The sequence below is a fragment of the Leuciscus leuciscus genome (genome assembly GCF_965113295.1).
Source record: "Leuciscus leuciscus genome assembly, chromosome: 9".
Lineage (NCBI taxonomy): Eukaryota > Metazoa > Chordata > Actinopteri > Cypriniformes > Leuciscidae > Leuciscus > Leuciscus leuciscus.
In genome coordinates, this window is record NC_138733.1 from 8,277,147 (window position 1) to 8,301,019 (window position 23,873).

The following is a 23,873-nucleotide window of genomic DNA, read 5'->3' on the forward strand; positions in this document are numbered from 1 at the left end:
TTGTCAGCCAAAAGTTTCATGAAAACAACAAAATCCATGTAAACCTTTATTTAACCAGGAAAGAAAACTCACTGAGATTAAAATCTCTTTTACAGCAGTGTCCTGGTCAAGATAGGCAGCTGAGATTAAATAGACAGTTATACATCAAAGTTACGACATACAAAAAAAAAAAACTTACATAAAACATCCAACTGGTTAAACATTTACACACCATTAATTTACTCTGAAGATTACTTAATACAAATTTAAATTGACTACAAGACACCAAATATTTTAACTTCATCTCAGTCTGGAGAAGATTCCATTCCGAGGCTGCGGCATATTGCAGCAAGAGGTTTTACCAAGCTCGGTTCTGGCAAAAGATTGTAATTGATTCAGAGCGTAATGAGTAATTGCCAGGCAGTTTCTGTTTAATAAAACAGCAAAGATAAGAGGGCAGATAACCCAATATAGCTTTATAAATCAACAAATACCAGTACATTTTTCTTCTAATATTCAACGAAGGCCATCACAATGGTGTGTTAAAAATCTACAATCTGTTATGAATCTCAGAGCACCGGTACAAAGCATCCAGAGAGACAAGAAGATAAGAGGGAGTGTGCTGATACACTACATCCCCATAGTCAAAAAAAGTAGCAGACACTAGTTTCTTCCTCGTATTAAATAAAAAGTAATCACTTGTTTCTAAAATAAAATCCTGATTTTTTTTTTGAGTTTTTGTCTCAAATATTCGATATGTTATCGATAATAATACAGAGGTATTTGTACTCTGATACTGATGTAATCAGACTCCCCTGAGAAGTCATAAAAAAGATTGAAATTTCACTGGAAATTTTAGAGTTTGAAATAACATACATTTAGTTTTTTCTAGCATTTAGCATTTTCCAGCTTCAAGGCCCAAAACCTATTTTGGATTATATCGAAAGCAGATTGTAAAAAAGCCACAGATTGCTGCTTAGAGGAAGCTGAACAATATATAATAGTATTTCTAACTACTGCCACAACACAGTGGTCACTGATATCATTTGCGAATACAGAAACTGAAGAGTATTTATATGGGACATTTGTAATGACAAGATCTATTAAAGTAGATTTTTCCAGAGATTTCGAGTCAGGCCTAGTGGGTGAGTCTACCAATTGAAAAAGATTTAGGGCCCTATTTTACCGATCTGAAACGCAAGTATCAAGCGTGAAACGCAAGTAACTTTGTGGGTGGGTTTTGGACGCTGTTGCTATTATACCGATGGCATAAATGACTCTTGCGCCCGACCAATAAGAGCGTCATCTCACATTCCGTTTAAGAGCAGGCGTGCTTGTTCCATGGCGGATTGCTATTATAAAGGCGGATTTGCCAGGCGCACGCCAGGAGCGGTTCACAGCCAAGGAGACCAACGTTCTTGTCAGGGCCGCAAAAGACATAGAAGTTACATTGGGTTACAGAGAAGTTACCGTTTTTGCCTCTTTCACACTGGGCTCGTTTGCTGTGCTCTGAGCCCGAGTAAACTGCCCATGTGAAAGCACCCTTAAAGGAGTAGTTCACCCAAAAATGAAAATTATCCCATGATTTACACACATCCTAGGTTTATATGACATTCTTCTTATAGACGGATACAATCAGAATTATAATGGCAATGAATGGATGTTTATGTTTTGAAGTCCATAAAAGTGCATCTATCCATAATAAAAGTGATCCACACTGCTCCGGGGGGTAAATAAAGGCCTTCTGAAGCGAAGCTATGAGTTTGTGTTAGAAAAATATTAATAATTAACATGTTTATAAGTCAAATTCTAGCTTCAGGCTAGCCTGGGAAAACCCAGACAACTTCTGCCAAATTTAGATTTGCTCTGCAAGTAGTCTAGCAAAGAGCTCATTCAAGCCCATTTCCATGCCGTCGAAATCGCGGCTCCAATCAGAAACGTTGAGGCGGAATTTACACGATGACGATCGCTCTGATTGGTTTTAGGTCTAGCCTATCCAATTGCGCCCAGAGGCATTTGAGCGACGTCCACTCCGTTGGTGAAGCGCACCAACTTTTAAATGCATTATTATATTCAAATTGCAAACAAATGAGGACAGTCTCCATGAAAGACCCACTGGCAGATGAACGTGCTACTACATTTCTCTCCGAAACGGTAGGAAATTAAATTAGATTTAATAGAGGATTTTAACTGTGACAAGATGATTGACAGGGCAGTTTACGTGACAGGATGCACGCGACAGATCCGTCCGATAAAGATGACGAAGTAGTATGTCCCAAAGCTTGCCTACTTTTTTGCTACACATTCAAAAGTAAATACATTTTCTTCACAAAAATAGTACATACTTTTATGGCGTAGTGTAACTTAGGCGAATTGGGACGCAGCATATGGCTTTACACGATGATGATCGCTCTGATTGGTTTTAGGTCTATCCAATTGCGCCCAGAGGCATTTGAGTGACGTCCGTTGGTGATGCCCCTTTGGAAATGAGTTATTAAAGAAGCTTTGCCAGACCATAACTCAGTTACTACTGAGAATGGTCTGGTTTTATGGAAGTAGAATAATGTCAAATGTTTTTGAAATAAAAAGCCTGTTGAATTGCACTACTTGAAAAAAAAATAGGCATTGCATTAACCATGCTTGCATTTTAACGCATTGTATTTTTAGGGCTTGCATTTTTATGGGCTGAAATTCAACATGGTTGAATATTTAAGCTGTGAATATTTCAATTAAAAACATTTCAAACACCTTTTCATTATTAAAAATTCAATAATCCATATTCACTGAATTTAACATAAAACAGCCGTCATAATAATCACAAATACACTTACATTGCTGTAATGAATGACTTGTTCTAACTGTTGCTGGTCTTCAACACGCGCTTTTGCACCATCTGCTGGTGAGGTAGACTAGCAGCAGATGGAGAGTATGCTCGGCAATCTACTGCTTTTCCTGCAGTTCCTGGACGTCAATGTTGAATTTACTGTCGAATTTGAACCACTGAATTTGTGGAAGCGAATTTGCAAAGCGAAATAAAATGGACCGAAAATTGCCTGTTGAATATTATTGGTTGTATTTTTAAACAGTTTGAATATTTTGGAAGTGAAATATGAAAGGTGAATATGGATTATTGAATTTTTAATAATGAAAAGGTGTTTGAAATGTTTTTAATTGAAATATTCACAGCTTAAATATTCAACCATGTTGAATTTCAGCCCATAAAAATGTAAGCACTAAAAATACAATGCATTAAAATGCAAGCATGGTTAATGCAATGCCTATTTTTTTTCAAGTAGTGCAATTCAACAGGCTTTTTATTTCAAAAACATTTGACATTATTCTACTTCCATATGGTTTTAACCAGGCTAGCTTCAGGCCAAACGGCCATACGCAGTATGCGCAACGCGTAGTACGTCATGGCGTGGTAAATATCAGCAGTACATCGCATTACTCGCATAAGTTGCGCTTTATATTTAAGTGGAATCCGTATGTTCGTTTAGCCGGAAGCTAGTTATTTTACTTTATAAAGTCTTAAATATGGATATTTTTCTTAGACAAACACATCGCTGCGCTTCAGAAGGCCTTTATTAACCCCCGGAGATGCATGAAGCACTTTCATCATGGATAGATGGACTTTTATGGACTTCAAAACAGAAACAGCCATTCACTGCCATTATAAAGCTATTAACAGCTATGCAATAACCACTTTGCTACTTCAAAAAAGTTCATAAAGAGGTCGTAAAAATAATCCATATGAATCCAGCGGTTTAGTCAAACATTTTCTGAAGAGACACAGTAGCTTTAAATGATGAACAGATTGAAATTAGGCTCTCAGGTTTAATCAAAATGATCTTCATTTGTGTTTTGAAGATGAACGAAAGTCTTACAGGTTTGGAACTACAATGAGGGTGAATAATTAATGACAGATTTTTTCTTTTGGGTGAACTAACCCTTTAAGTCTTTCTAGGTAACCAAGCTTTTCACCAAATTAACCAAATGAATCTAGATGATATAGTGTTTTTATGAAAAACTCCATATTTTATCTCAATTTACTTTAATGTATTTGACATGAAAACGAATGTTGCTCACTTAAAAAATTTTTTCACATGTGCGTGAAGGCTTGATAAATGTTTAAAACTCTTCTCACACTGAGTGCAGTAGTACGGCTTTTCTCCAGTATGAACTCGCTCGTGAACTTTCAGGTATCCAGACTGAGTGAAACTCTTGTCACAATATGAGCACTTGTAAGGTTTTTCTCCAGTATGAATTCTTTGGTGCCGTTTCAGATATTCATCTCTAGTAAAGCTCTTCCCACAGTCACAACACACACGATCTTTCACTCCATTATGTGTTTTCTGGTGCAGTTTAAAACTGTTCAGCCGTGAAAAACTCTTTCCACAGAGAGAACACACATATGGCCTCTCATCTGAATGAACGATCATGTGACATTTCAGATGTTTTGACAAAATGAACTTTGTTCCACACTGATCACAGTTAAATGGCTTTTCCCCAGAGTGAACGCGCAGATGATCTTTTAAACTGTTTGAATCTCTGAAAATCTTCTCACACTGAGTACAGTGGTACGGCTTCTCTCCAGTATGAACTCGCTCGTGTTCTTTCAGGTGTCCAGACCGAGTAAAGCTCTTGTCACAAACTGAGCACTTGTAAGGTCTTTCTCCAGTATGAATTCTTTGGTGCTGTTTCAGATTGCCAGCTGTAGTAAAGCTCTTCCCACAGTCACAACACACATGATCTTTCACTTCATCATGTGTTTTCTGGTGCTGTTTAAAACTGTTCAACCGTGAAAAACTCTTTCCACATTGAAAGCAGGAGTGCAGCTTATTGGCTTTTGTTCCTTGAGTTTGTAAGTCACAGTGTTTCTTTACGTCATTTAGTTTCTTTCTTTGCTCTTTCACTTCCATCTGGTCTAAAATAAACATATTAAGCAGTTAGAATCAATTCAATGAGGTTAAATGTGAGAATTAAAAAACACTTAGCAAGTAGAAAACAAGACACCTGTCTGTATAAAGTATCTTTAATGTGCAAAGTTCGGTTCTGTCATTCACTTGTTAAAGTGATTAAAACTGGGTTATGATCATTTAGATGCATTTCTCTATCATTTGTCACCATATTTTTAAGAGCTACTAAAGCAGTCAACAATGAAGAATCAAGAATGGACACCAACCTATTTGTTCCTCAATATCTTCATGTTTTATTCGGGATGGTTCTAGATCACTCATGTCTTCAATCTCCTCTTTAATAAACTCCATCTTTAACAGTCACACAGATTTCAGCTGCTACTCCTGGAGTTTGTCCTTCTCTTGTAGGATGATGGGAATATTCCCAGTATTTATTGGTGAATTGTTGTGTGAGGGGCTTCACTGCAGGTGTGAACTGTGATCACTGTGTGATACTGACGCCCACAGGACCAGATCTGGAAAAATCAAAGATAAGCTGAATTTATACTGGATTACTTTAACAGCAAAACCACATATGGTGCCTTTAATGTAGTTCAAATATAGAGCATTTCAGTGGTCACATATTAGTAGCATATAAAACAACAGTAGGTTGATAATTTTTATGTAACCCAGGATATAATAAGGATGAAACAGGTTCTATTATTCAATTAATATCTAAACTAATCAGAAATAGCCTATAACATAAGACGACAGAAATCAACCATCGATTAAGGCACAAAAGGAAATAATCTAACACTTGACCATCAAAATGTGGATAAAAAGTACAATACAAGATTATGATCATTTAAATGTATTCCAGAATAATTCACCATATATTGGTGAATTGTTGTCAGGGACACCTGGGGCCTCATTTATAAAACTTTGCGTAAGATTTGCGTCAGAAGTGGCGTACGGATGAAACATAGGACGTGCGTACGCACAGAAATATTCGGATTTATAAATCCGTGCGCACGCACATCCTACGCAGTTTTCCCTTAATAAATCACAATCAATTCTAAATGTAGCGCAGCTTTTGCGGCTTCATGTCACGCCCATAGTTGCCCATAAATAGTCCGTGAAACGCCCACAAGTTAATATTCATCGATTGCGAAATCATGGCAAACACAGAGAGGAAAACCAAGAAACGTAACTTCACTCAAAGTGAAGTAGAAATTATCGTTGGCGAGGTGGAAAAGAGGAGTAAAATGTTGTTTGGAGGGCACATTGTGGGCATTACTAATGCCAAAAAGGCACTTGAGTGGCAAAAGGTTGCAGACGCCGTTAATGCTGCAGCCTCACAACCTCGACCGTGGCCGAAATAAAAAAGAAATGGTCGGACATCAAAGTCGATGCAAAAAAGCGTCTAGCGCTCCATCGCCAGAGTGTGTCTGCCACGAGTGGGGGAAAGGGGACACTGCATAACATGCCAATATTATTGCAGAACATATTTCACTTTTCTATTTGCAAATATCAGTGACGTGCGGTCTGGGTAGGCAAACTAGGCACGGCCTACCCTGCCAAAATAAACAAATAAAAATGTTTATTAAATAATAAACTTGTATTTGTATTTTTACTGTTTATTCTTGTTATTTATATATGCAATATGTGTGTTATTCCAATTGTTTAGACGTTATGATGACAAATGTAGCGGTTACGCATAATCAAATTCAAAACAAATGGTAGAATAAGCAGTGCTTTTACTGTCCATTCATTGCAGACGACAAGCGAAAAACTCATGTTGCGCATGCGCACTTCGATCCTGTATTCTTCAACATGTACGGCAAAAAGCACAAATCTGCTGTGCCTTTGGACGTAAATATGCTATGCCAGTAAACATCTCCGTTTCATATTATTTTGAAGCTTCCCCTGGTGCCGCCATTGATTAGCGGACCATCACCTGCTATTAGCATTCCATTGACTCCCATTCATTTTGGCGTCACTTTGACAGCGAATAACTTTACATCTGAGGCGTTTAAAGACTCCATTTGTCCATTATTTATTTCTAAAGAAACACGAAAATGTATAAAAGGCTCCATTACCTTGTATCTTACGTTATGGCCCCGTAGAAGCAGTTTTTGTAAAAATAGGCTAACGATTGCGTCATAACCACGTGACTCTCTGTCGCACAATAGAGAGATTACCGTATGGACAGGAGGAGAGGCTCGCGGGCAATCGGGGGGACGTGAAGGCAATATGACAAATTAATGATATACTTAGCAAAAGTTTCTCCTGCTCCTAGCTCATGGACACCTCCTACTCACGATCTCCGTCTCTGCAAGTTTCGGAAGGGAATGATTCAGATTTCTCTTGGCACAGCCACTAGAAGACAGACGGGTTGCTCACGTCACATCTACGTCGTCAAGCTCAGTTTGAGTCTGCGCAGTACGCTCGACCATCAGGAAGTAAGAGCTTCTAATTGACTTCACTTGTCTCCGTTGAATCCAATGGGGTCGCTGTGTCCAGTTTATATACTGTCTATGGTTTCTTCCATCTGCCGACGGTGTCGCCATTTCTCATTTCACCCGTTTTTGTGCGTACGCCTGGGTCAGAGTTTGCGTGAAGGACCGCACATTTTCCCGTCAAGTTTGCTTTTTATAAATACCAATTATTGCGTAGAGAGCGGTGTACGCCTTCTTTTGTGCTTACGCAACGTTTATAAATGAGGCCCCTGATCTGCCAAATTCGATTTTATACTGAAATACTGTAATAATTACAGTTCTTAAATTAAATGACCATGTGTGCTTGATTTAAGAAATATAGAGCATTTTGATATGGTTATATATTAGTAGCATTTTAAACGGCTCTATATGAAGATTGTTCATTTTTATGTGACTCCAGATTTTATAAGGATGGAACAAGTCACAGGTTAAATTATTCTAATCATATATGAATTAAACAGGAATTTAACAAAGAAAACAGAAATCATACACATATGTACAGAGTAACGTTACAGACTGAATAAAGTTAGTGGCTGATCAAAACTAATGATTTAATTATCTGTATGTTACACTAAGAACAATGTACATTTAGGCAACACAAATATAAATTCTAACATGATAAATATAACATCTCTGACCTGCAGACTGGAAATATACGACATCCAGAGAAAATATTCCACATTTGTCCTTCATTCACGATCGTTAACAGCGTCACTTTCAGCTTCAACTGGTGAAAGTTTCACGCTCGTCTTTTGTTTCTCGCGCGCTTCTCTCTTTTCACGTGTTCGACTGTTGCATTCATTTTAGTGTCAAAAGAGACAACAAAAAGAAAAAGAGAGAAGAGAGAAAACAAAACTATAGAGAGGCTCTCGCGCTTCTCTCTTCTGCGCATGCTCAGTGCGCGCGGTGTCCTATTTGGTGTTTGGTGTTTTAAGCCCCCAACGGCGCCTTCCAGGCAGCGAGGGGATGGGTAGGTTTAAGGTTGAGCTGCCTCGAGCCATTGGGGGCTTAAAACACCATCGAGCGTCATATTTCTTAAAGGGGACGCATTCAGTAAATCATATCTCCGCTCTGTAATGGACCAAATCCACTATTATAATAATTATTAATGCTCAATAATAATATATATAATATATTTATTCAACAATATATTCACCTTCACTCAGTTACAGTTACAGTATTGTTTTTCTACATGTCTCTCTTATTATACAATTGCAGCCTAATTATAGGGTCTTCTTTTGAATACATGCAGATATACAGTGGCGAGGCCAGAAACTTTAAAGTGAGTGGATCTTGGTGAATTAGATTAGACCTCAGTGTTAAACGTGATTTATTGTCAGCCAACAGTTTCATGAAAACAACAAAATCCATTTAAACCTTTATTTAATCAGGAAAGAAAACTCACTGAGATTAAAAGCTCTTTTACACATCTCTTTGACCTAGCATTCACATAATACATTATAGACTTCTATAATTCAATGTTAGGCTGCATAGATTAGGTCAGCCGGAACCAGGAACACTTCCCATAAATCCTGATGTACTTGTTACATCATAAGTAGAATGGCATCTACGCTAATTTTAGTGTCTTTGTTTATCCCGAGGTTTTCCTGCAGCCTGCCGGATCCAGGCCGTATCCAGATCTCACGAAGGACCTTCGCCTGGACCCAATGACAATGCAGTGCTGAAGTGCCAACTAGTCTCTCACTATGGAGGATCCCTTTACCACTCTACAGATAAAGTGTTGTCGGGAAAATTAGTTTCGCGTATCTACCCCGAAGTGACAAAATTAAATTAAATTAAATTAAAATAAAAAATAAAGACCAGTACTTTGTTTAGGCTTGGTTTGTAGGGAATTACAAACCTGCGCACATATATTCAAACGCACATAACTATAGAACCAATTCTTAATGCGCATGTGAACGCCATCAGCGTTTCTCACGGGTTCGCGTCTGTGTAGAGACTAGAGAGAATGGTGTCGTCTTAGCGGCCCCTAATTTAATAACAAATGATCGTTGCGACGGAAGCGAATCAATCAAAACTAACTTTAGCTGGAAAATAACTTTATTAAAGAACTGCTATAAAGCCAAAACAATCTCTGTTACCATAAATTATACGCTTATCTCTGTAAAGCTGCTTTGAAACAATCTACATTGTTAAAAGCGCTAGGCTATATAAATGAAGATGACTTGACTGACTTGACTTTTACAGCAGTGCCCTGCCCAAGATAGGCAGCTGAGTTTAAATAGACAGTTATACATCAAAGTTAAGACATACAATAAAAAAAATGTAATACATAAATAAATATAAACATAAAACATCCAACTGGTTAAAACATTTAAACACCATTAATTTACTCTGAAGATTACTCACTAAAAATTTTAATTGACTACAAGACACCAAATTTTTTAACTTCATCTCAGTCTGGAGAAGATTCCATTCTGAGGCTGCGGCATATTGCGGCAAGAGGTTTTACCAAGCTCGGTTCTGGCAAAAGGCACACACAGATTGCAATTTGATTCAGAGCGTAATGAGTAATTGCCAGGCAGTTTCTGTTTAATAAAACAGCAAAGATAAGAGGGCAGATAACCCAATACAGCTTTATAAATCAACAAATACCAGTGCATTTTTCTTCTAATATTCAACGAAGGCCAACCAACCATTATGTATAGATCACAATGGTGTGTTTAAAATCTACAATCTGTTATGAATCTCAGAGCAACGGTACAAAGCATCCAGAGAGACAAGAAGATAAGAGGGAGTGTGCTGATACACTACATCCCCATAGTCCAAAAAAGTAGCAGACACTAGTTTCTTCCTCGTATTAAATAAAAAGTAATCACTTGTTTCTAAAATAAAATCGTAATTTTTTCTTGAGTTTTTGCCTCAGATATTATTATATTATGTGTTATCGATAATAATACCGAGGTATTTGTACTCTGATACTGATATAATCAGACTCCTCTGAGAAGTCCAAAAAAAGATAGAAATTTCACTGGAAATTTTTGAGTTTGAAAATAGTCCTGATCGCTGATCAAACAGTCCAGGAGGGTGGTGGAGCGGAGGCGGACCCGGGGGTGGGATGGAGGGCCAGGTCCGTGGAGCGGAAGAGGGCCTGGAGACTGCGGCAGGACGCTTCGGGTGCGGATAGCGCTTAGCTGGCCGTGAGCGGTGATGGGTGTCAGCCGCAGGGCAGGGCTGAGAAACCCGAGGCGCTGGCTTTGCTAGCTGAGGAGGCGGTGTTCTCTTAGGGCGGCTCGAGGCTGAGCTGGGGCGTTTAGGCAGGAAGTGCCGCATAGCTTGTGACGACTACTGTGCTTCGGTGAAGCGCTCCGAGAATCCCTTAACAGCTGGGCCGAAGAGGCCGCTGCTGGAGACTGGCGTGTCGAGAAACACCGTCATGTCCGCTTCTTTGATGTCCGGGAGGTTTAACCAAAGATGGCACTCGAGCACAATCAGGTTAGCCATACCTCTGGCGATAGCCTGAGCGATGGACTTTGTAGCGCACAGTGCTAAGTTCCTGGCGCTGTGTAGGTCTTTAAACGACTCAGGATCCTGGCAAGACTCGTCCATAGCCTGGAGAAGCTTAGCCTGGAAAACTTGCAGCACCTCCATGGTGTGCAGGGCCGAAGCAGACTGGCCGGAAGCGGAATAGGCGCATCCAGCGAGGGCTGAAGTGTTTCGGCAGGGCTTGGATAGGTGAACTGCTCTAGTTCTCCATCCAGCAGCAGTGGGCGGGCAGAGATGGGCGGTGACAGCCTCTTCGAGTGGAGGCAGCTTCTCGTATCCCTTTTCTGCAGCGGCGTCAACAGAGGAGAGTGTTGCGGAAGTGGAAGAGCTTGCGCGCGCTGAGTAAGGGCCACGCCATGACTTTGTGAACTCTTTGTGTACCTCAGGGAAAAAAGGCGCTGGTTTGTGATGGGGGGCCTGCTGGCGTTCTGGCTGCCGTTGGCTGCGGCGCTTCTTTTTCCGCGGTCCGAGTAGGGCGGGAAAAGGAAGAACGTGAGGAGCGGTGTCGCCATCTTCCTTGAAGAGGGCTAGCCGCGTCCGCAGCATGGAGATGGACATGCTCTTGCACAGAGAGCAGCTTCCGGCAGAGAGCGCAGCTTCAGCGTGGGCCAGTTCCAGGCATCTGGCGCACTCCATGTGCCCGTCCGACTTGTGCAGATGGCATCCACACGGGGCGCAGAGAGAGTGAGGCGCAGAGAGAACGAGGCATTTGCAACAACGCTCGTATTCTCTGGAAATTTCTCTTTTAGACTGTGTGTTGCAACGGTGAACACGCAGTATTTGTAGTGAAAAAGGAAATAGCGATTGATCACCGGATGGCCACAGAAGAACGGCGACAGAAGAAGAACGTCTTCTAGCAGAGTGAAGAAGGCGCTGTCCGCTGTATGAAGGCTCGTTCTAGCTTAGAAGGCTTGTTTCGACGGAGGCAGTGACGTGAAGGTTGCTGAAGGAGATTAAATCTGTTGTTATGGTGAAATAGATGGGCTTTTATAGCTATAAGCCACGCCCATTCTGGCGGGCTCTGATGTGCTTGGCGCCAAGCTGCCTGATTGGTTCGCCTCAGCCGCCTCGCCATAGGATGTGCAGTTGCCTCAGCACAGCCAATGGGCGAGCTTGTAGCTCTGCTGGTGTTCGCTGTGCAGCTGCACTACGTTTTAAATTATAGGCTTCAATATTCTCGAGGAAAGGAGTTTCTCAACTGCATATTAGCTACGCAATACGAAGTGACCATTCTCGAAAGGGAACAAATGTTGCTCACTTAGAACATTTTTTAATATGAGTTTGAAGGATTGATAAACGTGTAAAGCTCTTCTCACACAGTAGTACGGCTTCTCTCCAGTATGAACTCGCTCATGTGATTTCAGGTGTGGAAACTGAGTGAAACTCTTGTCACAACATATAACAAACGTATAACCCTTCCCACCCAATCTCTGGGCTAAGCTCTAAGATCTGCTCTCACTGGAACGGACTCTGGAACTTCTCTCACTGGAACTGATTCGAGAATCTTCTCTCACTGGATCGGACTCGGGAACAACTCTCACTGGAACAGACTTGGGAACTACTCTCATTGGAACAGACTCAGGAACTACTTTCACTGGAACGGACTAGGGAACTACTCTCACTGGAACGGACTCGGGAACTACTCTCACTGGAACCTGGGAATTTGGGGATCTCTCTCTCTCTGTGTTCAGTGTCTTGGTCCGCTTGTTTGGTGGCACCAGGGTTCAGATGGCAGCGTTCTCACTTGTTCAAATGAAACGCACTAACTGAACAATCCCACCAGGGTTTGTTTTGATCAAACCAAACATGCCAAGTGTGAACACACCCATATTAAACAATAGGATAAAAACGACAAATTATTTCCATGATTTTTTGGCCACAAAAATAGGTTTTGTTATGTACAGAAGGCGCATGCTCTTTCTCCCGCTCTCTCTCCCACACATACAGTACGGACACACACTCTCGCACAGAAATGTGTTGTCAGCGCTGCTCTGACGATATTATCAGTAAAATAGTTTAACAACTTAAAAGCTGCATGACATTTCTCACTAGTGGGGTAATATCAGCGCTGTTCTTGAAACAGATAAACTTACACTTTCGCTATTAGTAGAGATGATGCTGCCGAACACTGTCGAGAGAGACACAGACTGAGGTAATTCATACAAGCTTAATCTGAAAACAACCTGACAAATGTCTTGAGGTGTGCTAACCATATTATAAGTGGAATATTTGACTCCAGTCCATTGAATTATTAGAAAATAATGCACATCCAAGGTAGCCTGGCAAGCCAGACGTACATCAAGATGTTTAGTCTGGCAACTCACCATAGACACGGTCAATCTGATGGGTGGGATAAACGGCTGTCTTTCAAATTCCCTCTGCACACAATAGGACAGCGCTTCAACCAACCAGAGCGTTTTCCCAACAGCGGAGCTAACGTTAGTTGATAGATTCAACTTTTAAATCTGGCCGACAAAACTACGAACACATCTTCCTTTTTTTAAGAATGACTTAAGTGCCGTTCTTTGTTCTTTTCTCAAATAAAAACTTAACTCCAAGTCCTCCAGAGTCGCGGCCAAAGCCAATTCGAAAGACCGCTGTTCTCCATCCGCAGCAGCCGTCATTCTTTGTTTTCAAGTGGCAGGAACCGTCACAACTCTGTCGTCATATGTTAAGCCCGCCCCCACCTACTCTATACACGACGTGATTGGCCTGACCCAATTTAGGTTTTTGCAGCAAAAAGGTCTATTGAGAGTTGCTAGACCCACCCTGGCTGCAAAATAATTTTGCTGCCGCTAGGGTGCGTCTAGATTTCTAGGCTACATCCAAGGTGTAACATTACCAACTAAGGTGTGCATTGTTTTCTAATAATTCAAAGGCCTATCGTCAATTATTCCTTACTTATACAGATACTTATCAAGTCAAGTCAAGTATATTTGTATAGCGCTTTTCACAATACAGATTGTATCAAAGCAGCTTCACAGTATTAAATTAAAATAATACAACAAAGTTTGTTTCAAGAGGAATTTATTGATTGATCAAATTAAATTAAATATCCCCAAAATATCTGTGTCTGTTCCAATGAGAGTAGTTCCCAAGATATCACCACTGCCCCACATCTTTTATTATTTGGCTTGAATGAAATCTGAGAGCTTTCTGTCCCTCCATTAACAGCTATGCAATAACCACTTTGTTGCTTCAAAAAAGTTCATAAAGAGATTGTAAAACTAATCCATATGAATCCAGCTGTTGCGTAATGTGGTGGTGGAAACAGCATGAAGGAGAACGATAATAAAGGTCTTTAATGACAAAACCACACTTAACATTAACGAGAACAGAGAAGACTGAGGGAGAACACAGGGTCTAAATACACAGAGCAAACAAAAGGAACTTAATTAGATGATAGTAGTATATATGGGACACCATGTGTCAAAATGATTGATGGCTTCCGGTTGTCATTGACCTTCCGGTTGACCTTTCCGGTTGCCCTTCCGGTCACTATTGTTATGGATTGACCTATTGACCCTTCCTATCCATCGATCATGTGGTTTTGACAGTTAGTTTTGACCTATTGCCCCTTCCTATCCCTTCGATCATGTGTTTTGACAGGTTGACCTTCCGGTGTCTATCCGGCATATGTTGTTATGGTTTGCCCTATTGACCTTGCTTTGATCATGTGGGTTTGACAGAAGCTTTTGCCCTATTTGAACCTTTTTAGCCCTAGATCATGTGATTTTGACAGAAGCTTTTGCCATTTAACCTTTTTAACCCTAGATCATGTGTATGACAGAAAGTTTGAAGGCGCTGTTAGGATATGTGTCAGCATCTCCTCCGCATTCCAGATCATTGTGTCCCCCTTTGGAAAAGTGAGAAGAAAAAGACTGTTTTTCCTGAATGCCTCACCAGCCAGAGTAGTGTGTGTGTGTGTGTGTGTGTGTGTTGGTTTGTGTTTGCGCGCGCGTCCTCTGACATGATCCCCTCCACATTCCTGAGGTAACAGTGAAAGTGAGAAAAAGAGAGTTGCCCTAATCATGTTTTATATTTCACACAAATAATATACAATAATATCTTACTAAAAATCTACTGAAACCATTTAATTCAGTTTTAGATAAACAAAACAATAAAAATCATATTACATAAAACCTCCCGTTCTTTATAAGTGTATAAAATAAAATGGTTATCTTGGTAATTTAACTAAAGTTGAAAACCATTCAGTTCTTTATAAAAGTATATAATGAAATGCTTATAAAATAAATATCTTATTGATCCAATTGTTTTAGATAAACAAAAGAATAAAAATTATATTACATAAAACATTCCGTTCTTTATAAATTTAAATAATTATATTGCTAATTTAACTAAAGTTGAAAAACATTCTGTTCTTTAAAAGTATATAAATAAATTGCTTATAATATAATATAAAATCACAGAGTGGTTCTCTCTCTCTCTCTCTCTCTCTCTCTCTCTCTCTCTCAGCTCCGTCTGTCGTTCTTTGACTCAGAGGGGCCTCTGTGCATCATGTCAGAGCGTACGTAATGTTAGTCTGCTAACGCATTTCCAGAGACAAAGTTTTGTTCATACTAAATTTATTTCAAAATATAATCCTAAAAATCTTTAAAGTTTGAATACATACGCATCTTCTATTTATCTTTTAAAAGATTACTCTAATGATTTTGTTTAACGGTAACCTAAAGTATCATTGTTATTAAACAATGTCTGTTCAAAAAACTTTAGATGGTTGAAAAACTGTACTTAGTCAATCATAATTGTTTGTCCATGCGGGGGTTTCTATTTTTATGTTGGGGGCTTTCAATAGAATCCATAGAATATTGCATATTCTATCCCGTACACCTAAACACGACCATCGCAGAAAACTATAAAATAAATAATTTAATATAATTTCTAAGCTGTGTTGTGTGCGCACACACGCGGTTCTAAAAAATCTCTATTTTAAATTAAATTATTAATAAATATATAACCAATGAATAATAACATATGTTACTAAAATGTATTTAAAAAATGTAAACAAAGTTTTAGCTAAATAAATATATAAATAAAAACACCTTACATTTCCAGAGAGGCGAAGTAGTTCTTTATGCAACGATAAAAAACAATCCAAAAAGCAAATAGTTGACCAGATGAGCCTCGGGGGGGGCAATGTCACAGTAAATCTAGTCTGCGTTCCAGAGTACATCCAGAGTTTTATACTAAATTCATTTAAAAGCATAACCTTATAAATTAGATATTTTAAATTTAAAAGACTGTTTAAATCAAATCTTTAAAGTTTTATTAAAATCATATCTTCTATTTATCTTCTTAGAAGACTTCTTTTTACTAAACGGCGTCTGTTCAAAAACTTTAGATTTAAATAAAAGCAAAAATTATGCTTAGATCTTATTTATAAAAAAATATTTCAAACAGTATTTTTGTCCATACAACATGAAACATGTTGTCAAAGTTTGTCACAATGTTTTTGTTGTTGTTGTTGTTGTTATGTTGTTTTAAGAAATCCAAGGACTCCACGTTGCTCTTATTTAGACTTAGTTTGTATCATTTGGAAAATCACCACACAATTTCAGAGACGCGATGTGTGATAAGTAAAGTTTGTCTTGAGCGAATATTTAATTTTACTCGTCTTAATTCAAAGTATAAGTATAAGATCGTATAAGATCATTTTTACTTGTATCTCCCGAACTATCCTTAATCAGTGTGGAAACACACAAGGTGAAACCCTTTACTGAGAATATACTATCGGTTATCTACTCAAAATATATGTAGAAGTTTAAATCCGGTGTTTAAAATCTGTCTGGTGGTCGCATGAACAGACTTTGGGTAGAGCTATAGCAGGAAGCATGCCCTTTGACCTCCTCAATTGTGGAGATTTTTTTTTTTTTTTTTTAAAGACCCTACTACAAGTTAGTTCTCCCAAAATAATTTCTCCCATCTAGCGGTGAAATTGTATTCTGCATTTAAACAAATAGTGCTCTCTAGCGCCTCGCTTTTTGCAACTGCGTGTTGCAACTGCGGTAGCCGTTATGTGTCAAGAATCTATGACAACATGTCTTCCAATAGCACTTCATCGAGTTTAATTGTACATGTTCTACTGTTATGCTGCCAATATAATGATTTACACAAGCAAGCAATGAAAAAAGCTTGTAATTTAGACCGTAACTTTGACTCACCCGTCGAGAAGAAAGCAGACAACTTCCCTTTCAAAGTCTTTCTCCTTCATTAGCTCTTTCCACCTGGGAGAAGCTATCCCGATATTTATATACATCCCGATAAATTACATTTTTGCTTTTTGGCCACGAGGATTCCTTCTCCTGTGGCTCGGCATAAGTATGATCCAGCATTATATTGTACCGTGCAGTGCCTCCCATATGGTCTAGCGGTTAGGATTCCTGGTTTTCATCCAGGCTGCCCGGGTTCAACTCCCGGTATGGAAAGTCAATTTTTTTTTACATTGTCAACAAAATTCAAGTTATTCAATAATCATTTTTAGTAATTTATAGGCTTAGAGGCCTACACGAACTGCAGAAACAAGCAGAAGATATGTAAAAACTCATAAATGCTGTTTCAGTACTGAAACATTTTCACAAATACAATTATATAGAATTCAGAAAATTTCACTATGGAATATTTACTTTATCATAATTTCAATTTTAGTACATCATCATTTAAACTTTTCATCTCATAATTATGACGCATAGTCAATTTTAATGTAAACTTTTTGTTATAATTATTACTAAATTCACAATTACAATTTTTGTCAGTTTTAATGTAACACTATTTTGATGGTCCTTTTGAATGTGCTGATGACTATACTAGTGTTGATGATGAAACGTGTTGAGTTAGGCTAGCGCTTTTCGTCCCTCTCTGGTATTATAGTGTTTCAAGATGGCGGAACGACACGGAAGCCTCCTTGGACTTACCCGCCCCATGTAAATAAAGATAAGAAATGTTTCGCTTACGAGGATAAGTCAGATCATTGGCAGAGGTCATTTTACACCCATGAGGACATATTTTATGAATACAGACAATGATTTTAGCTAATAAAATAAAAAATTTAAACGAGCGAATCTACACATGAGAGGCCTTCAGAAGTCATAACTTCAGGGGTCAACGGCTTAGGCCCATTGGTTTAGGTATTTGTAAAAATCAAATACTGTATTACACTTTTCAAAGTTACAATAAAAAGACCTGTTGTGTTCTGACACAAGGCCATTAACTTGTTTTTATAAATGTATTTTGCTTATTTCTACAAATATCAACCTGAAAAATGAAAAAAAATGAAAAAAAAGAAAGTGTTTTAAAATACAACTAAACCATGATAATGTTTAGTTTAGATGTTGATGACTAAGCTTCTGGCAAATAGTGCGACCACGCAACAAGAAATCTAATATTGGTGTAATCTTTGCGAGGTCTCACTCACGACGCACAACTTTGTAAATAAAATAAAATAAAATATTATGGAAGTCATTGTACTGTAATTTAACCATATTTTATTGATTAATATTATGGCTTCATGTTGATTTAAAGTTTTTAATTGTTATTAACTAATACCTTTATCTTTTAACATCCGGCACAAAATGAAAGAGATGTATTATTAAAAAAGAAAAAAAAAGAAAAAAAAAAAAAAAGAAAAAAAAAAAGGAATGTTCACAATCACTAGGTGTCAAAAACAGTATGTGTGTAAATAGTTGTGCAAAGTTCCACACCCTATGGACTAACTTTAAAAAACAAAACAAAAATATACATAAATAAATATATATAACATACACAAATAATTTCTTATTTGTTTGTAAAAGCAACTGTTTCTTAAATTATCAGACACTCACCGCACCGATGTTAACATCACCATATATTGTGTTTTCTACCATGATTGTAGTAACTATTGTCCCACCATTCTTCTGGGCAATTGTTAAGTTAAGCTGATTAGGGTTCTGAATTAATGGCTGTCCGAATGATGTAGAAATATTATGCTGGCGTCGTTGTGGAAGGTTGTTAGGCTGTTGAACGTCACCATCTGTTAAAAAATGAGCAATTAAATACACAACCAAAACCATGTAAACATTATAGTAAAGCTAATTGAAGATTGAGAAACATATTGACTACTAACAAAGTAAATTATACATCTTTCCTACGTTTGATATTCTTTTTTCAGATTTTTTTCACTATGGACTTGATCCTTTTTAATGCTGTTTTCTCTCCATATTTATTCTGTAGTTCCTCTACTGTGTCTTCCAACTTCCCTGTTGTTCTTCTCCAGCTGTGCTAACCAAAGACAAACAGTTAGAAGAATAAAATGTATGTACAATAGCAAAAATAAAGTTGGTCATTAGTTGTTAGGGTTAGATACACCTGTAGACACATTCATACACCCGTTCGCCTGGTTTCATTTAGCATACACCAGAGTTCAAACATTCACTTTTTCAAAGGCCGAAAGATTGCGCGGTCAAAATTTCTCTTTTTAACATAAGAGTTAAAAAAAGGTACATGAGTCACGACGCATTGCATTATGCACCTGACCTGCCGGCTGATGAAGTATTTATTACATCAAGAAAAATGGATGAATACATTTATTAGATTTATTTAATAATATTACCAGTTCCATATTATCTTTATTAAAAAATAAGACAATAAATGATTTTATTTTTTAAATTTGACTGCATTCTTTACTTTTTGATTTATGAATTATAACAGACTGATGGGAAAAACATTATTTTGCAGTTACTTTTTTAAAATTTGTTTTATTATTCAACTATTTCTTTCTTTTTGTTAGTTTTTATTAGTTGTAATTTTATATAAACATTTAACTTTTAAAATAAAGGTTTTACAACAACATCACCATCTTCTGTTATATTTGGGCCTCCATGCTCATCTACTGTACAGTATATGATATTGGTGAAGGGGGCCCGCATGAATATATTTTTTAGGGGGCCCCCCGAATTCTCTAGCTACGGCCCTGTTCACATCGCATCGTAAGCGCATAATATCACCTGCTCAAGAACTTCTTGACGAGTTTCTTCTGTATTAAACAGCGAATCTTCTCAGTCAGATCGTCGCAAGATCTCAGGAATCCTCTCACACTGCTCGTGGTCACGCGCTCCATCGCTAACGATTCAAACTTCCATAAAGCGAGCCAAAACAGCAGCGCGGAGATGTGACGTCACGTGTCGAGCAGGCGCTCCTAAAAAGCACATCTTTGCATTTCTTCTGAAACAACAATTTTTAACATCACTAGCGCAACACTTATCGTATTGCCGGGTGTGATTGTAATGTTTTGTATGGCGTTTTCTTTACACTCTCCCCGGATATCTGTTTCCTACAGTTAGCTGTAATGTTAGTGAACTCTAGGTCTTCTCTTTGTTCATATACGACAGTATTCGCATGAATTGGCTTGATTTGATCAAATTATGTTTTAAACCATCATCTTCACTTGAGTGAACACCATCATCTTCACACTTCACTATATTATATACCGTCCTATATACCGTTATACCGTCCTAGTTTTTAAATAGCGCTAAAATGTATATTTTAACCCTTTATGCGGATATGCCGCACAAGGTTCTCTGTTCTCTGGTTCTATGTTTTTAAAAATAAAGACAAGGATGCCTCTTTCTATAAGCGACCCTCAAAATCTGTGCATACAACAAAACACGTGTAGGTGTACGATGATTTATCAGAAAATTACTTTTGTTTGAAGAAAAACTTAAATCAGCTGGTGCTTGATAACTATTGAAGTTATATTGAAGTTATGAATTCGGTAATGATGCGTTTAATGCGATATTGATTTTAATTTTAACTCAATACTCAAAACATCTTGTTGGTCAAATTAACTTAAAGCCTGCGCAAAATTATTCTTAAAGCACATTAACTTAAAGCATGCGCATCCTAGCTACTTTCTAAAAGTTTGTTACAGAACTTATGGTGAACAATTCACCCATATGTTTTAAACGTGTAATGTTTAATCTGATTTTGTTACTGGATTGAGTGAAGATAATAAACTTCTCCTTTGTTTTTATTATTTATTAAGTTAAATCTAAAAACTGTTGTTACTTGGATGATAAATATCTTCGTTTTATGATAGGAAAGTACGGACAGCGCCTTTGACCAAGCCTCTACATATGGGGCACTTGCTCAGAGAAGGCGCACATTCTTTGCACACAACTAGGTGACCACAGGGGATGAAGACAATGTTCACTTCCTTATCCATGCAAACTTTGCATGTGCGCTCCTCTTGAAGTCTTCTTAACTGTTCCTCCATAGACAAGTCTGAAAGATCTTGACTCGGGGATGCTGCTTCATTTGTCTGGGTCACCAGGCCATGCTCAAATTCCATCTCTAAAGCAGACTTCACCACAGGATTGTTCTCTTGTTCTCTCACAAATTCTCTTGAGTCGCTGTCTCCATTAGTCAATAGCTGTTCAAATAGTCTTGGAAATCTTGCTTGAATCTGATGAACAAACTCTTGGCCCTTTTCTTGCAAGAGGTATTCACATCTTGGAAACCACTTGGCATGTTCTACCCATGGATCATCACCAGACTCCCAACATCCGAGTCCACCATCGCAACAAAAGCACTTCACGTCATCATTACGACCAACATAGTAAAAACCAGCCATAGCCAATTGGTCTGGTCGAACAGTTATTCTTGAGGGCCAGTAGACAAATGTGAGCAACCTTTCTTCACACTGTTGCATTGCCGATACATTGAAAAGGCTAGATAAAGGTACATTATCTGCACGGTCACCTCGAACGAAGCGGCAGTTGGGGTAATGCCTCTGGTGTTCTGATACTGCACGATCTCCCGGTTCCCAGTTGTTAAGCTGGCCTCCACAACTGAAGCAAGCCACTCTGTCGCCCTGACCAAGGTAGTAGAAACCAGCTTTGGCAAGCTCGGCCGGAGCTACTGGTGCAAGAGTCCAATTCTGAAAGGTGTCAAGGCGTTCCTGTTCCCGACGCATGCCAGGATTGTGACAAGCCGGAGGGCGCTGGTGAGACATATCCTGGCATGCGTCGGGAACAGGAACGCCTTGACACCTTTCAGAATTGGACTCTTGCACCAGTAGCTCCGGCCGAGCTTGCCAAAGCTGGTTTCTACTACCTTGGTCAGGGCGACAGAGTGGCTTGCTTCAGTTGTGGAGGCCAGCTTAACAACTGGGAACCGGGAGATCGTGCAGTATCAGAACACCAGAGGCATTACCCCAACTGCCGCTTCGTTCGAGGTGACCGTGCAGATAATGTACCTTTATCTAGCCTTTTCAATGTATCGGCAATGCAACAGTGTGAAGAAAGGTTGCTCACATTTGTCTACTGGCCCTCAAGAATAACTGTTCGACCAGACCAATTGGCTATGGCTGGTTTTTACTATGTTGGTCGTAATGATGACGTGAAGTGCTTTTGTTGCGATGGTGGACTCGGATGTTGGGAGTCTGGTGATGATCCATGGGTAGAACATGCCAAGTGGTTTCCAAGATGTGAATACCTCTTGCAAGAAAAGGGCCAAGAGTTTGTTCATCAGATTCAAGCAAGATTTCCAAGACTATTTGAACAGCTATTGACTAATGGAGACAGCGACTCAAGAGAATTTGTGAGAGAACAAGAGAACAATCCTGTGGTGAAGTCTGCTTTAGAGATGGAATTTGAGCATGGCCTGGTGACCCAGACAAATGAAGCAGCATCCCCGAGTCAAGATCTTTCAGACTTGTCTATGGAGGAACAGTTAAGAAGACTTCAAGAGGAGCGCACATGCAAAGTTTGCATGGATAAGGAAGTGAACATTGTCTTCATCCCCTGTGGTCACCTAGTTGTGTGCAAAGAATGTGCGCCTTCTCTGAGCAAGTGCCCCATATGTAGAGGCTTGGTCAAAGGCGCTGTCCGTACTTTCCTATCATAAAACGAAGATATTTATCATCCAAGTAACAACAGTTTTTAGATTTAACTTAATAAATAATAAAAACAAAGGAGAAGTTTATTATCTTCACTCAATCCAGTAACAAAATCAGATTAAACATTACACGTTTAAAACATATGGGTGAATTGTTCACCATAAGTTCTGTAACAAACTTTTAGAAAGTAGCTAGGATGCGCATGCTTTAAGTTAATGTGCTTTAAGAATAATTTTGCGCAGGCTTTAAGTTAATTTGACCAACAAGATGTTTTGAGTATTGAGTTAAAATTAAAATCAATATCGCATTAAACGCATCATTACCGAATTCATAACTTCAATATAACTTCAATAGTTATCAAGCACCAGCTGATTTAAGTTTTTCTTCAAACAAAAGTAATTTTCTGATAAATCATCGTACACCTACACGTGTTTTGTTGTATGCACAGATTTTGAGGGTCGCTTATAGAAAGAGGCATCCTTGTCTTTATTTTTAAAAACATAGAACCAGAGAACAGAGAACCTTGTGCGGCATATCCGCATAAAGGGTTAAAATATACATTTTAGCGCTATTTAAAAACTAGGACGGTATAACGGTATATAGGACGGTATATAATATAGTGAAGTGTGAAGATGATGGTGTTCACTCAAGTGAAGATGATGGTTTAAAACATAATTTGATCAAATCAAGCCAATTCATGCGAATACTGTCGTATATGAACAAAGAGAAGACCTAGAGTTCACTAACATTACAGCTAACTGTAGGAAACAGATATCCGGGGAGAGTGTAAAGAAAACGCCATACAAAACATTACAATCACACCCGGCAATACGATAAGTGTTGCGCTAGTGATGTTAAAAATTGTTGTTTCAGAAGAAATGCAAAGATGTGCTTTTTAGGAGCGCCTGCTCGACACGTGACGTCACATCTCCGCGCTGCTGTTTTGGCTCGCTTTATGGAAGTTTGAATCGTTAGCGATGGAGCGCGTGACCACGAGCAGTGTGAGAGGATTCCTGAGATCTTGCGACGATCTGACTGAGAAGATTCGCTGTTTAATACAGAAGAAACTCGTCAAGAAGTTCTTGAGCAGGTGATATTATG

At 38.7% G+C, this 23,873-nt stretch overlaps 2 protein-coding genes across 7 annotated transcripts in view; one reads left to right on the forward strand and one right to left on the reverse strand.

Moving 5' to 3' along the window:
- Positions 1-23,873, reverse strand: part of LOC309506326 (uncharacterized protein) — a 231,390-nt gene that overhangs the window by 106,964 nt on the left and 100,553 nt on the right. For 2 of the 6 annotated variants that reach the window (XM_082180168.1, XM_082180169.1), the window contains exon 2: positions 5,165-5,413. In XM_082180168.1, coding sequence (XP_082036294.1) covers positions 5,165-5,249 — 85 coding nt within the window. In that variant the 5' untranslated portion in view covers positions 5,250-5,413. Of the gene's footprint in view, positions 1-33; positions 4,907-5,164; positions 5,414-7,990; positions 9,153-23,873 lie in introns of those variants that run through there. The other 4 variants (XR_014208703.1, XM_082180167.1, XM_082180160.1 and 1 more) reach the window with 4 other exon arrangements.
- LOC309505777 (putative inhibitor of apoptosis) lies at positions 21,896-23,044 on the forward strand (the record flags this gene model as incomplete). Its single annotated transcript, XM_082179236.1, has 1 exon — positions 21,896-23,044. One exon carries the CDS (start codon positions 21,896-21,898, stop codon positions 22,778-22,780), a length of 885 nt encoding a protein of 294 aa, XP_082035362.1. The 3' UTR covers positions 22,781-23,044.